The sequence below is a fragment of the Heterodontus francisci genome, chromosome 20, assembly GCF_036365525.1.
Source record: "Heterodontus francisci isolate sHetFra1 chromosome 20, sHetFra1.hap1, whole genome shotgun sequence".
In the NCBI taxonomy this organism is placed as follows: domain Eukaryota; kingdom Metazoa; phylum Chordata; class Chondrichthyes; order Heterodontiformes; family Heterodontidae; genus Heterodontus; species Heterodontus francisci.
This window is the reverse complement of record NC_090390.1, coordinates 35,861,119-35,876,956: the sequence shown is the minus strand read 5'-3', so window position 1 is coordinate 35,876,956 and position 15,838 is coordinate 35,861,119. Positions and strand designations below refer to the sequence as shown.

General features: G+C 43.7%; 1 protein-coding gene across 1 annotated transcript; it reads left to right on the top strand.

Moving 5' to 3' along the window:
* The first annotated feature begins 8,146 nt into the window (after nucleotides 1-8,146).
* Nucleotides 8,147-9,424, top strand: LOC137380865 (D(1C) dopamine receptor-like). Its single transcript, XM_068053274.1, has one exon. The coding sequence runs from the start codon at nucleotides 8,321-8,323 to the stop codon at nucleotides 9,422-9,424; it is 1,104 nt and encodes a 367-aa protein (XP_067909375.1). The 5' UTR covers nucleotides 8,147-8,320.
* Nucleotides 9,425-15,838: the final 6,414 nt, after the last annotated feature.

Below are 15,838 nucleotides of genomic sequence, written 5' to 3'. Positions count from 1 at the left end.
GGACTTGTACAAGAAGGACGGGTTGCATCTGAACTGGAGGGGCACCAATCCTGGGCAGGAGGTTTGGTAGAGCTCTTCGGGAGGGTTTAAACTCGTTTGGCAGGGGGATGGGAACCGGAGCTACGGATCAGTGGATGGGGTAGCTGTTGAACAGGCAGATACAGAGTGCAGAGAGTCTGTGAGGAAGGTTAGACAGTTGACAGGGCAAAGTTGCAGCCAGTATGATGGGTTGAAGTGTGTCTATTTTAACACAAGAAGTGTCAGGAATAAGGGTGATGAACTTAGAGCATGGATCAGTACTTGGAGCTACGATGTTGTGGCCATTACGGAGACGTGGATATCACAGGGGCAGGAATGGTTGTTGGATGTTCCAGGGTTTAGATGTTTCAAAAGGAATAGGGAGGGAGGTAAAAGAGGTGGGGGAGTGGCATTGCTAATCAGGGATGGTATCACAGCTGCAGAAAGGGAGGGCGTTGAGGAGGGTTTGTCTACTGAGTCAGTATGGGTGGAAGTCAGAAACAGGAAAGGAGCAGTCACTTTGTTGGGAGTTTTCTATAGACCCCCCAATAGCAACAAAGACACGGAGGAACAGATTGGGAGGCAGATTTTGGAAAGGTGCAGAAGTAACAGGGTTGTTGTCATGGGTGACTTCAACTTCCCTAATATTGATTTGAACCTCCTTAGTGCAAATAGTTTGGATGGAGCAGAGTTTGTCAGGTGTGTCCAGGAAGGTTTCCTGACTCAATATGTAGATAGGCCGACCAGAGGGGAGATGATGTTGGACTTGGTGCTTGGCAACGAACCAGGCCAGGTGGCTGATCTCTCGGTGGGAGAGCATTTTGGTGATAGTGATCACAACTCCCTGACCTTTACTATAGTCATGGAGAGGGACAGGAGCAGACGGGATGGGAAAATATTTAATTGGGGGAGGGGGAATTACAATGCTATTTGGCAGGAACTGGGGAGCTTAAATTGAGAACAGATGTTCTCAGGGAAATGCACGACAGAAATGTGGAGGTTGTTTAGGGAGCACTTGCTGCGACTGCTGGATAGGTTTGTCCCGATGAGGCTAGGAAGGGATGGTAGGGTGAAGGAACCTTGGATGATAAGAGATGTGGAACAGCTAGTCAAGAGGAAGAAGGAAGCTTACTTAAGGTTGAGGAAGCAAGGATCAGACAGGGCTCTAGAGGGTTACAAGGTAGCCAGGAAGGAACTGAAGAATGGACTTCGGAGAGCTAGAAGGGGACATGAAAAAGTCTTGGCGGGTAGGATTAAGGAAAATCCCAAGGCATTCTACACTTATGTGAGGAACAAGAGGATGGCCAGAGTGAGGGTAGGGCCGATCAGGGATCGTGAAGCGAACTTGTGCCTGGAGTCAGAGGAGGTAGGGGAGGTCCTAAATGAATACTTTGCTTCGGTATTCACTAGTGAGAGGGACCTGGTCGTTTGTGAGGACAGCGTGGAACAGGCTGATATGCTCGAACAGGTTGATGTTAAGAAGGAGGATGTGCTGGAAATTTTGAAAGACATGAGGATAAATAAGTCCCCGGGGCCAGATGGAATATACCCAAGGTTGTTAGGGGAAGCGAGGGAAGAGATTGCCGCGCCTTTGGCGATGATCTTTGCGTCCTCACTGTCCACTGGAGTAGTACCAGATGATTGGAGGGTGGCAAATGTTATTCCCTTGTTCAAGAAAGGGAATAGGGATAACCCTGGGAATTACAGACCGGTCAGTCTTACGTCGGTAGTGGGCAAATTATTGGAGAGTATTCTGAGAGGCAGGATTTATGATTATTTGGAAAAACATAGTTTGATTAGAGATAGTCAGCATGGCTTTGTGAGGGGCAGGTCATGCCTCACAAGCCTAATTGAATTCTTTGAGGATGTGACAAAACACGTTGATGAAGGAAGAGCAGTGGATGTGGTGTAAATGGATTTTAGCAAGGCGTTTGCTAAGGTTCCCCATGGTAGGCTCATTCAGAAAGTAAGGAGGCATGGGATACAGGGAAATTTGGCTGTCTGGATACAGAATTGGCTGGCCCATAGAAGACAGAGGGTGGTAGTAGATGGAAAGTATTCAGCCTGGAGCTCGGTGACCAGTGGTGTTCCGCAGGGATCTGTTCTGGGACCTCTGCTCTTTGTGATTTTTATAAATGACTTGGATGAGGAAGTGGAAGGCTGGGTTAGTAAGTTTGCCGATGACACAAAGATTGCTGGAGTGGTGGATAGTGTGGAGGGCTGTTGTAGGTTGCAACGGGACATTGACAGGATGCAGAGCTGGGCTGAGAAGTGGCAGATGGAGTTCAACCTGGAAAAGTCTGAAGTGATTCATTTCGGAAGGTCAAATTTGAATGCAGAATACAGGCTTAAAGACAGGATTCTTGGTAGTGTGGAGGAACAGAGGGATCTTGGGGTCCATGTCCATAGATCCCTCAAAGTTGCCACCCATGTTGATCGGGTTGTTAAGAAGGCGTATGGGGTGTTGGCTTTCATTATCAGGGGGATTGAGTTTAAGAGCCGTAAGGTTATGCTGCAGCTCTATAAAGCCCTTGTTAGACCACACTTGGAATATTGTGTTCAGTTCTGGTCGCCTCATTATAGGAAGGATGTGGAAGCTTAGAGAGGGTGCTGAGGAGATTTACCAGGATGCTGCCTGGACTGGAGGGCATGTCTTATGAAGAAAGGTTGAGGGAGCTAGGGCTTTTCTCATTGGAACGAAGAAGGATGAGAGGTGACTTGATAGAGGTGTACAAGATGATGAGAGGCATAGATAGAGTGGATAGCCAGAGACTTTTTCCCAGGGCGGAAAGGGCTATCACCAGGGGACATAATTTTAAGGTGATTGGAGGAAGGTTTAGGGGAGATGTCAGAGGTAGGTTCTTTACACAGAGAGTGGTGGGTACGTGGAATGCGCTGCCAGCGGTGGTAGTAGAAACAGATACATTAGGGACATTTAAGCGACTCTTGGATAGGTACATGGATGATAGTAGAATGAAGGGTATGTAGGTAGTTTGATCTTAGAGTAGGTTAAAGGGTCGGCACAACATCGTGGGCCGAAGGGCCTGTACTGTTCTATGTTCTATGTTCTAATTCAAAATGCCAGGTGGGGCCAATAGTGTTAAACACAACTGTTTCCCCCACCCATCATGTGTAACTGTAGAGTAGGGATTTATGGCGAACTATAAGAAAACTCCTCCACACAAGCACATTATAGCACGTTGATATGATCTTGGAGTAATGTATTTCGGGTGTTTCATTTTCCAAAAGATTGCCCTAATAGCTCTATTCTGTTACTCCTTCACTAAACTTTCGGAGACATGGGTAGAGCAGGGGCAGGAATGGATGTTGCAGATTCCGGGATTTAGATGTTTCAGTAAGAACAGAGAAGATGGTAAAAGAGGGGGGGGTGTGGCATTGTTAATCAAGGAGAGTATTACAGCGACAGAAAGGACGTTTGAGGACTCGTCTACTGAGGTAGTATGGGCCGAGGTTAGAAACAGGAGAGGTGAGGTTACCCTGTTGGGAGTCTTTTATAGACCTCCGAATAGTTCCAGAGATTTAGAGGAAAGGATAGCGAAGATGATTCTCGACAGGGACGAGAGTAACAGGGTAGTTGTTATGGGGGACTTTAACTTTCCAAATATCGACTGGAAATACTATAGTTCGAGTACTTTAGATGGGTCAGTTTTTGTCCAGTGTGTGCAGGAGGGTTTTCTGACACAGTATGTAGACAGGCCAACCAGGGGCGATGCCACATTGGATTTGGTACTGGGAAATGAACCCGGCCAGGTGTTAGATTTAGATGTAGGTGAGCACTTTGGTGATAGTGATCACAATTCGGTTAGGTTTACCTTAGCGATGGGCAGGGACAGGTATATACCGCAGGGCAAGAATTATAACTGGGGGAAAGGAAATTATGATGCGATTAGGCAAGATTTAGGATGCGTAGGATGGGGAAGGAAACTGCAGGGGATGGGAACAATCGAAATGTGGAGCTTATTCAAGGAGCAGCTACTGTGTGTCCTTGATAAGTATGTACCTGTGAGGCAGGGAGGAAGTTGTCGTGCGAGGGAGCCGTGGTTTACTAAAGAAGTTGAAGCGCTTGTCAAGAGGAAGAAGAAGGCTTATGTTAGGATGAGACGTGAAGGCTCAGTTAGGGCGCTTGAGAGCTACAAGCTAGCCAGGAAGGATCTAAAGGGAGAGCTAAGAAGAGCAAGGAGAGGACACGAGAAGTCATTGGTGGATCGGATCAGGGAAAACCCTAAGGCTTTCTATAGGTATATCAGGAATAAAAGAATGACTACAGTTAGATTAGGGCCAATCAAGGATAGTAGTGGGAAGTTGTGTGTGGAATCAGAGGAGATAGGGGAAGTGTTAAATGAATATTTTGCGTCAGTATTTACAGTAGAGAAAGAAAATGTTGTTGAGAATACTGAGATTCAGGCTACGAGGCTAGATGGGATTGAGGTTCACAAGGAGGAGGTGCTAGCAATTTTGGAAAGTGTGAAAATAGATAAGTCCCCTGGGCCAGATGGGATTTACCCTAGGATTCTCTGGGAAGCTAGGGAGGAGATTGCAGAGCCTTTGTCCTTGATCTTTATGTCGTCATTGTCGACAGGAATAGTGCCGGAAGACTGGAGGATAGCAAATGTTGTCCCCTTGTTCAAGAAGGGGAGTAGAGACAGCCCTGGTAATTATAGACCTGTGAGCCTTACTTCGGTTGTGGGTAAAATGTTGGAAAAGGTTATAAGAGACAGGATTTATAATCATCTTGAAAAGAATAAGTTCATTAGCGATAGTCAGCACGGTTTTGTGAAGGGTAGGTCGTGCCTCACAAACCTTATTGAGTTTTTCGAGAAGGTGACCAAACAGGTGGATGAGGGTAAAGCAGTGGATGTGGTGTATATGGATTTCAGTAAGGCGTTTGATAAGGTTCCCCACGGTAGGCTATTGCAGAAAATACGGAAGTATGGGGTTGAAGGTGATTTAGAGCTTTGGATCAGAAATTGGCTAGCTGAAAGAAGACAGAGGGTGGTGGTTGATGGCAAATGTTCATCCTGGAGTTTAGTTACTAGTGGTGTACCACAAGGATCTGTTTTGGGGCCACTGCTGTTTGTCATTTTTATAAATGACCTGGAAGAGGGTGTAGAAGGGTGGGTTAGTAAATTTGCGGATGACACGAAGGTCGGTGGAGTTGTGGATAGTGCCGAAGGATGTTGTAGGGTACAGAGGGACATAGATAGGCTGCAGAGCTGGGCTGAGAGATGGCAAACGGAGTTTAATGCGGAAAAGTGTGAGGTGATTCACTTTGGAAGGAGTAACAGGAATGCAGAGTACTGGGCTAATGGGAAGATTCTTGGTAGTGTAGATGAACAGAGAAATCTTGGTGTCCAGGTACATAAATCCCTGAAAGTTGCTACCCAGGTTAATAGGGCTGTTAAGAAGGCATATGGTGTGTTAGCTTTTATTAGTAGGGGGATCGAGTTTCGGAGCCATGAGGTCATGCTGCAGCTGTACAAAACTCTGGTGAGACCGCACCTGGAGTATTGCGTGCAGTTCTGGTCACTGCATTATAGGAAGGATGTGGAAGCTTTGGAAAGGGTGCAGAGGAGATTTACTAGGATGTTGCCTGGTATGGAGGGAAGGTCTTACGAGGAAAGGCTGAGGGACTTGAGGTTATTTTCGTTGGAGAGAAGGAGGAGGAGAGGTGACTTAATAGAGACATATAAGATAATCAGAGGGTTAGATAGGGTGGATAGTGAGAGTCTTTTTCCTCGGATGGTGATGGCAAACACGAGGGGACATAGCTTTAAGTTGAGGGGTGATAGATATAGGACAAATGTTAGAGGTAGTTTCTTTACTCAGAGAGTAGTAGGGGCGTGGAACGCCCTGCCTGCAACAGTAGTAGACTCGCCAACTTTAAGGGCATTTAAGTGGTCATTGGATAGACATATGGATGAAAATGGAATAGTGTAGGTCAGATGGTTTCACAGGTCGGCGCAACATCGAGGGCCGAAGGGCCTGTACTGCGCTGTAATGTTCTAATTCTAATTCTAAACGTACTTTGATATTCATGCATACATTAAATCTACTCAAACAATTGCCACTTCCGTTTTGTTTAATGCTGATGACCTACCTTGCTGATGGTTGGTGAAAATTGTAATTTTGTTAATTCAAAACAGCATATTCTATCTGTGAGTGTTGTGTGGCCAGAAACTGTCATTTAACAATCGCTAGTTTAAGATACCCGCCCGAGGTTCCCATCTCGGCTACAGACTCAACTAAAGCATCAGTTCGGGTTGTATCGCGCATCGCCTGTACAGTATCACAGCGAGCTGTAAGGACCCAAACAGGACAAGGTCAGAATATCATAAGGAATATCCTCCTGTGGACTGAGATCATAAAATCATCACTGTATGTGCTCCAGTTTAATAGCAAATGCCTCTTGAGTTCCATCCCTGATGCTCCATCACATCTAGGTGGTGTATGGAAAACAAGCTTAGAGTGAACAGCTAATCTAACCTTTACCTGAAATCAAGACACTCGTACCAGAAAACCTCACCGCCTGCAGATTCGAGCGGATCGTCGCTCATGTATTTCTACAGTCGTTCGTCGGTTCCAGACGAAAGTCGGCTTAATGTTTTCCAAACTTCAAGTGCGAGACCAGGTCAAAACAATCCCTTTTAGTTTCTTGTTAAATTGTGATTTTCCGCCTCTCATTGTTGTACACGGTGAATCCCAGCTTTAGCTCTCCACTGCAATCCCTATTTGGCGATCCTATCCCTGATTTCCCAACCGACCAAACTCCCTCCGGCTTGAGGTTGACCAGACCGAAATCACCTGCAACCACAACCAATTCTGCTGATTCAATTTCACGTGGGTCTTCCAGGGAGTTAAGAAATGCACTTTTTAGCTTGTTCTTCACTATTGCTGACTCATTCTAAGAATCTACAGAAATCCTGCGACTTATTTCTACATAGTCAACCAATAATAATGAAGAGAGTGTGCATACATGAAGGAACAATGCGCCTTGGAGAGGACCTCTGCTGTAAACAGGTGAATCATTTGATTTTTAAAAAATTCCTGTTCAAAGTAGATCGTTAACTATTTATTTAAATTATTTAAAATAGTTGTTGGTTCAACTGCCCTTCAACTGCAAGGTCAAACAGATCTGCTGCTCCTCTTTTGGTGTTACTGTGTTTTAAGGGGTAAAACTTGCACCTTGTATTTACAATGGTGGAAATGACAGTCCATGGTCCTGAAACGGTCGGTTTAGTTTACAGCTAATCCTTAGCTCACACAATTGTCCGTGACAGTAAAATATATGGAGTTAATGTCTAGCGAGTGTTAGTACATTTATAATATATGTACAGTATACAATATATGATGTAGTCAGGTATAATATTGCAGGGCATTTAATGTATAGCGTGTTTATCGTGGGGTTAATATAGAGTGTAGGTAATGTAGAAACCACATGCACACACTATACAATAACTAGAGTATATATGTATAGTGCCATTAATATAGGGTTAATGCATCTTATATAGTGTAGTTAATAATGTATGTATAGTGTGGTTATCATATAAGGAAATTTATAGTGTAATGGTTAGTTCCATTATACTGTAGTTAATGAATAGTGTGCAGTGTAGTTAATGCAATGTAAATAGTATATTAATGTATACGGTCCTTGCAATTGCAGCTGGGAAGTGTTTCGTTTAACTTAACTTGATATTCAACTTTTTTTTAATTAATGCGAGTACCCCTGTACTGAGACAGCTTTGTGTTATCCATAACTCAATATGTTTGCGTTATAGAAACACAATCCAATCGACATGTTCGTAGTAAAACCCAATACTCAAGAGGGCGGCAGAGAGTTTGAACCTTCCTGTTGACTTTGCTCCATCACGAATGGAGCAGGCGACACGGGAATTTCGTCCCAGAAGCCGGAGATGTGTTGTCTCCTGATGTGGAGCCGGGAACGATGCGAGAAAATGTGGTATGATTCTGAATATCGGGGAGCTGTAGAATCGTGTGTGCACTAAAACAGAAAGCGTGGATTCGATAGAGAGGAAAAGGAAAAATCTCCATGGGAAACCTAAGGAACCAGACAAGGATTTTTGGAGCAGGTGAACTTGTGAGGACGGAGCTGACCCTGCGGGCAGTCACGGGCTGCCTGCTTTTCCTGCTGATCCTCTCGACCCTCCTGGGGAACACACTGGTCTGCCTGGCTGTCATTAAGTTCAGGCACCTGAGGTCGAAAGTCACAAACTTTTTTGTCATCTCGCTGGCGGTGTCCGACCTTTTTGTGGCCGTGTTGGTGATGCCCTGGAAAGCCTTGAGTGAGGTGGCTGGTCACTGGCTTTTCGGCTCCTTCTGCGACATCTGGATCGCGTTTGACATTATGTGCTCGACTGCCTCCATCCTCAACCTGTGCATCATCAGTCTGGACAGGTACTGGGCCATCGCGAGTCCCTTCAGATACGAGCGCAAGATGACCCAGAGGGTGGCTTTCGTGATGATCGGGGTGGCCTGGACTCTGTCCATCTTAATCTCCTTTATCCCCGTGCAACTCAACTGGCACAAAACAGAGGCAGACTTGCTGCAGGAAGTGGAGGGGAAAGGCACTAACAGGACGGGGGACTGTAACTCCAGCCTGAACAGGACTTATGCAATCTCCTCCTCCCTCATCAGCTTCTACATCCCGGTGGCGATCATGATCGGCACCTACACGCGGATCTACCGCATCGCCCAGACCCAAATCCGGAGGATCTCCTCTTTAGAGAGGGCGGTGGAACATGCCCAGAACTGCCAGGAGCACACAGCCGACTGCCCACACGAAGCGGCACTGAAAACCTCCTTCAAGAAAGAGACCAAAGTGCTGAAGACTCTCTCAGTAATAATGGGTGTCTTCGTCTTTTGCTGGCTGCCCTTCTTTGTGCTGAACTGCATGGTGCCTTTCTGTGACCTGCACCTGTACCAAGCCGGGGATCCTCCCTGTGTCAGCGACATCACCTTCAACATCTTCGTGTGGTTCGGCTGGGCCAACTCGTCCCTCAATCCGGTCATCTACGCCTTCAACGCGGATTTCAGGAAGGCTTTCAGCACCATCCTGGGCTGCGCTCGTTTCTGCGCCAGTAACGCGGTGGAGGCTGTTAACTTCAGCAACGAGCTGGTCTCCTACCATCACGACACCACCCTGCAAAAGGACCCCCCGGCAGCAGGGGTCAATGCCACTCGCCTCCCCAACCAGCTTCCCCATCCGGGCACTGAGCCCGAAGAACAGGAGGGCCCCTTCGACAAGGTCTCTAACATTTCATCGGCTCACAGCGCAGAGGAGCACAGGAACCTGCTGCTCCCAGGCGGAGTTCACTATGAGTGTGAAGCAGAGATCAGCCTCGACACAATCACGGCCCTTTACCGCTGAGGCACCCGGCAGCCACAATCACAATCTTTATTCAAACACTGAATCTGCAGATGTGACACTTATCGGGTCCGTACGCCATCTGTTTGACTCTAATGGTCACGCTACAAACTGAGGATGGGTGTGAACTATTGCAGCTTCCATGCAATGCGTTTGCACCTTCGCACTAATATCCCGCAGTGACTCCAATTAAGTGTATAATTCCTCCTGCTGGATAAGGGATTTACACTGCACAAAACTGTTAACCTGTTGTTCATTGGAATCTCCCACTTCAAATGTATATGTAATTTCATTCACACTGTCAAGTGCAGTAAATGACCTCAGTAAATATTGTGGCCGGCACTAGGATTTCAACAATTATCTATCGTCTATATGTAAAATTTTTTGTAGCCGTAGTATAATGCACACCTATATTGAACATCTTAGTGATTGTAATGTGGTTGTGAAATCTTTACCAATTTTTCTTCATTGGTAAAGTTTTTGTTTTCTCCTTTCTAATTGGTGATTGTCTATTTACATTATTCACCGTTTTGCACAATACTTTTCTCCCTCAACAGCAAACAAAACCTGCCTAATAGCATTGCAGCAAAAAAAATCTTGTTACAGGTGGTTACCATCCTTATTCGTTAGCCACCCCACTAGAACTCAAAACATCACTTATTGGCTTTCTTTCATGAATAAGTTAGAAAAAATCTCAAACTTCCTCATGCCGTCTTTGAATCATTGTACCATCTCTTTCTTTCATTGAAAATTAACAGCCTTGTCTCTGATTATACATACTTGAAAATAAAAATGTGCAGGGCAATGGGGAAAGACAGGAGAGTGGGATAATGGCCTCCTGTGCTGTAAGATTTTTTGATTCTCTTTCATTAGGAGATCATAGGATCATAGGAAATAGGAGCAGGAGTAAGCCATTCGGCCCATCGAGCCTGCTCCACTATTCAAACCAATCATGGATGATCATCTACCTCTACACCATTTTCCCCAGTATCCCCATATCCCTTGATGTCATGAGTTTTCAGAAAGCGATCGATTTCTGTCTTGAACATGCTCAATGATGGAGCTTCCACAGCCCTCTGGGGTAGAGAATTCACCCTCTGAGTGAAGAAATTCCTCCTCATCTCAATCTGAAATGGCCTGATCCTTAATCTGAGACTATGTCTCCTTGTTCTAAACTCAACAGCCAGAGGAAACATCCTATCCACATCCACCCTATCACGCCCTGTAAGAATTTTGTAAGTTTCAATAAGATCACCTCACAGTCTTCGAAACTCTAGAGAATACAGGCCCAATTACTGCAATCTCTCCTCATAAAACAATCCTGCCTTTCCAGGGATTAGTCTGGTGAACCACCGTACAGCCCACACTGACATTCCTGTATGTCACAGTTTGGTCACCTTATTTCCAATGTATTGAGCAGGCAATAAATCAGGGGCATGGTTTACTAATGACTCTATCCCTCCTAAGCCAATTCTGGCTGCTCCACATTGTTCCACTTATTCCTTCCCGGGGCTTGCTAAGTACTAACCACTACCTTCTTACTCCTTCCTATTGTTCTGATCCCAGCTCACTGTGCATTGCCCTGCCTCCTGCAATTCTGGTCCCCTTGTAAGAGATTTGTGAACAAAATGAAAGCAATTGAAGATTGCTGAAGGAAAAAGACATAGTGGGCAGAAAGCACTGGAGTATCAGAAAAATCAACAGGAAAAAAGAGGTACAGAGAGAAAACACAGAGCATCGAAAACATGTTAACAAAAAAAGAAACAGTGATAATAAAAGAGGAAAGAAAAACAAAAAGGGACAAAAACCAAAAGCACACAAAGGGAGTAATAGAGAAAAAGACGAGATGGTTAGACGTAACAGAGAAAAAATGAATTACATTGACAGTGGAAGAGTCTCTGAGTAGCTGTTCCATGATGCAGTTGTGCATATTGGCTGTCTGCAAGATGGAGATTTGCAGTGGCTGTGAAGTCTGGAGTCGATTAGTTGCTAACCATGTCTTTTCATTTAAGGCTCCTGCTCAGGCACTTGCTCAGGCATGAGGTCTAAATAGGTTTCTGGGTCAATTAGAGGCCACATGTTGATGAAATATTGTCTAGATTGGCAGGTTCGTGCCTCCACTCCATCCCATCATTTCAAGATCAGAAAAAAGAAACAGCTGGAAAGATTTTTTTTTTGCATTATGTTTTAAAAGATATATATAAAACACCAACAGATCCCAAATGAACAATTTTGATAACTGGGGTGTAATGTCTGGAATGCTCCCAAAACTTTTATATAAAATCAATACATTTAATATGCTTACTTGTTTTCACACCCCACCACTCTCACAGCCAACTATCAGTACTTACTTTGGCCATTTTCATGGTTGTACTATTTTGATTCTTTTCAGTGATTTTCTTTTTTAAAAAGTTAAAAAAATGGGTCAAACATTTTAATTTGTGATCACCTCACTAAGTTAGATATGTTTAGCACAAAGAAAGAGATTGGCAATTATGATCTTGGCAGTCATTGTTCTATTACTATGGAGGAAGCTCAAAATCATCCAGATTATTAAAAGTCATGCAAAATATTAGAAAATAATCAAACATAGGGAAAGAATATTAGGTTTCTTCAGTGAGAACACAAATACAAACCTATAAATGTTTCAATTGTAAGGGAGAAGGGAGGCAGAGGAACAGGCAGTTTAATCTGGAAATTGGCAAGCTTAAGTATCATAAACTGACAAAAACATGTGAGCCTTCAACTGCTACCTCTTATTCCTTAAACGTCTGAATTTAAATTTATCATCTGAGGAAGTTACAGGGCTGGATATTCCACTTTGCAGAATGGGGGCCTTTTTTTTTCCATGGTGGGGTATCTGACTGCCACAAAGTTGGCCATGACCCCTTCAGCACGATCAGTTTTCCAGCTTCAGGTTCCTCCAAGGAATCCACCTGATGGTTCAGGAGGAGGGGGTGCAGTTGATTGACTGATGACCTGAGAAACCTGTGTCAGTATAACACTACCTGTTCCGAAATAAGCGTGTACATTTCAAATTTGGTGCTAAATTGCACAGATTGTATTTTAAAATTCTAATTCGCCTTACTTTATCAATAGGAATGCTGAATGTACCACCTCTGCCACTTCCAGCAGGATATCCTGAAAGATTTTTTTATTTGTTCTTTGATGTGAGCATCACTGGCAAGGCCAGAATTTATTGTCCATCCATAATTACACTTGAGAAGTGTCAGAGGTCAGCATGGAATTGGTGGAGTGGCTCAGAAGCAATTTTCTTTGGATATCTGGTGGAGTTACACTGGCTCCCTGGTATTACTGCAGTGGAAAATGTAGCTCACAGCATTCAATTCCCCCTAATAATGTTGAACCTTTCATTACAGTGCTGATCTCAGCACTGAGTGCAAATAAAATACCACTGTAAATGTGTAGTACCCTGCCAGTAGGAAGAATTTTTAAACTTCTCTTATAATAACTCTTATAATAACAGTTTATTTTTACTCACTGCTGAGTTCGGTGATGAAATAAGAAATGCTGGGCTCAGTATTCCCACTGCAGAGGTGAATTATTTTCAAGCATCATAATGCCCTAATTAGTGTGGAGATTCACTGGTGGCTGCATTCAGGGAAAGCATTTACAGGATTAAAGAATTAAATAACTCTTGCAGATAAGCTCCAATTTAATTTTGGGCCTCAGGAGATGCCAGCTATTATGGAAGAGCTCACACGAAGAGCTTTTCTTTTAAGTATTTCACGTTTATATGACCTGAGCTTTTGAGTGGATGATACTTTTTCAGAAAAAATTGATAGTGTTGTAAAATAAATGGAATCAGTGAGACAGCAATGACGTATGTAAAATAGCTGAGTATTCTTTTTCAAATAGAATATTTACAATGCAGTGCATATTCTACTTTTCCGATAAGGTGGAGCATTGAATTGAGGAACAGTCAACTATTTTATTCTGTAAGACAACTGTGTCCTAAATCCCAGATTTGTTTCTTTGTAAGTCTTTCATGTGTATAAAGATAAGCGTCCATTTAGTCTGTAATTTTGAATTATATTGTACAAAGTGAACGTTTCGGTGGCATGTTAACATTTCTGACCTTTATAAATGCAAATCTATTAAACCACTCAGGCTAACGTATCATGTTCACAGAATAATAATCTGGACAGAGTAATACTCATTTTTATGCTCAGACCTTGCAAGTATCAGTAAATCTGTTGTTTCGTTGTTCATGGGTGGTCCAGGACCTGCAGCTTAAATGCGATTTGCCCATCATTGTAATACAGCAAATATACTGAAGCAATATTACTCAAGGCAAACATATTACATCCCTTACTGATACTAAACGATGCAGGTCTCATGGGTAGAATATTTGTAATTCTATTTACTTAACTTTTAAAAAAAAAACTTGTTTAGGATGCAAATACCCTCTTATTCTCAATTAGTTATATTATGCAATACAATTATTTTGCTCCACATCCAACAGTGAATTTGCATTATTAAAAGATGAAAATGTTTTGTTTATTTTTCTCTCTCGCTACCAAAAACCTTCTAACTCAAATATTTGCAGGATTATAGCTTTTGTTTCACAAGTCTTTTTTTCTTGTCGAAGCTGCTGTTGATAAAGCAGTGGAGCAAGGAGATTGTCCCACTGTCAAGTGGTTCATTCCCCATGGTATGGGCCTGCCTGACTGACTCACTCCATCTCAAATATCTGAGCACAGCATCCAAACTTCACCTAAATATCCCCTTCTGGCACAAGTATTAGTCCCTCTCATTGACATAGGAAAAAAACTCATCCCAAACACATCATTTAGCTCAGAATGTTGCGGGATTTAAATGGTATTAAACCTAGGAAAATTATTATTTTTCTACTTACACCTAACTATTAACGCTGGTAAATTTCAATAATGAAATCTTTTTATTTATGATTTTTTTCCCTACCTCTTGTAACTCAACATTGTTGTCTGTAAATCAGCTGCCTGCTTATCAATTGAGGTCAATTGTTGTGGGGAGCTCCCTACATGTTCTGAAAAACCAGGCCAAAGCTACAATTTCCCAATCCTTGTCTCTACTCACCAGTATTTAGTTTTAAACAGCCGCACAGGCTGCCCAGTCTGAAAGTGAAGCAGAGGGGGTCCCTGATTGCTATTATTTAAAGAATGAGGTATTGATGAGGAAATGGAACTCTCCTCACAGACCTGAGAGCAAGGAGTGGATAGTAGGTGCTGCAGAGGTATCGGAGAGAAATATTAAGAAGGGGTCACGAGACTATAGTGGCTGTACATGTTGGTATACGAAAGACCAAAGCCCGAATAAGACAGCAGTTTGACTAGCCAAAATTCCACAAAGTGTGGTAGAGTACTGGAGGAGTTGCCACATGTGCCAGGATGAGAGGAAACCCAAAGCTACAGTGAAACGTGCACCCCTAAGTCCTGTACTGGTGTTAGGAGGCCCCTCCAGCAGAGGGCTGGTGAACTGTATGGGACCCCCGCCGAGAACAAAAGGGGACAGGCAGGCACAGGGCTGGCAAAAGGTTAGACAGGGAAGGGGAAAAAGTGACCAAGAGGGCAGGTTAAAGGAAGTCTGGGAGGAATCCTGGATGAAAACCCTTGCCATCCGGTCAGCCAACCCCTAACAACTTGAAAGGTTAGACTCCACATCCTCCTATGTAAATGCAGACAATAAAAGCACCCCACCAGAGTTGCTAACAGCATTTATAGGAACCTGCAGAGACAAGGAAAGACCTCTCGGGAGCAGAGAAACTGTGTGGTTGATGCCTCACCTAGGTGAAGTGCCACAGGGCAGTGCAGTAGAGTCTGCCCACATATCTGCAGGCAGGAGTGTCCCAGAGACCAAAGGGAGAAATTAACAAAGAATCCTCTCCACAGTCACAGAAAAAGGGAACCACCCATCGCCTCAAGTCAAAAGCCTTTGCATGACTCAGCAAAGCATTGAAAGGGAGTTCAGGATAGATCCGCCCACTACCAGCTCCTTAAAAAAAAGCCTCAATAGGAACAAAGACCCTCGGCAGCCATGGAAATGGGAAAACTGGAGAAAAACTTCCCCAAAGAACCACATGGTTACTGGGATGCCAAAAAGTGGAAATTAAAGCAGCACTGACAGTTTTAGTACATTTTAGGATTCATGAATGAATGGGAATGAATGAGAGAAATGCATGTTTTTTGTATCTTATATATTTTCTCTTGATCCTCTTAATGAAATGCGCCTTTTCTCAAATTGCATTTAATTCTCCTGGGTGTGGAGATGTCAAGCAGGTCCCCACCTGCCAAGAATGAGGCATATTAATTTTGCCACATGGACATTAAATTTCAAATTGTTGCTGGGAAGAAGAGAAGGCCTGTTACAAGGAGTTGCCGGAACCCTGGCTAGAATGACATTTTTGCACATTAACAG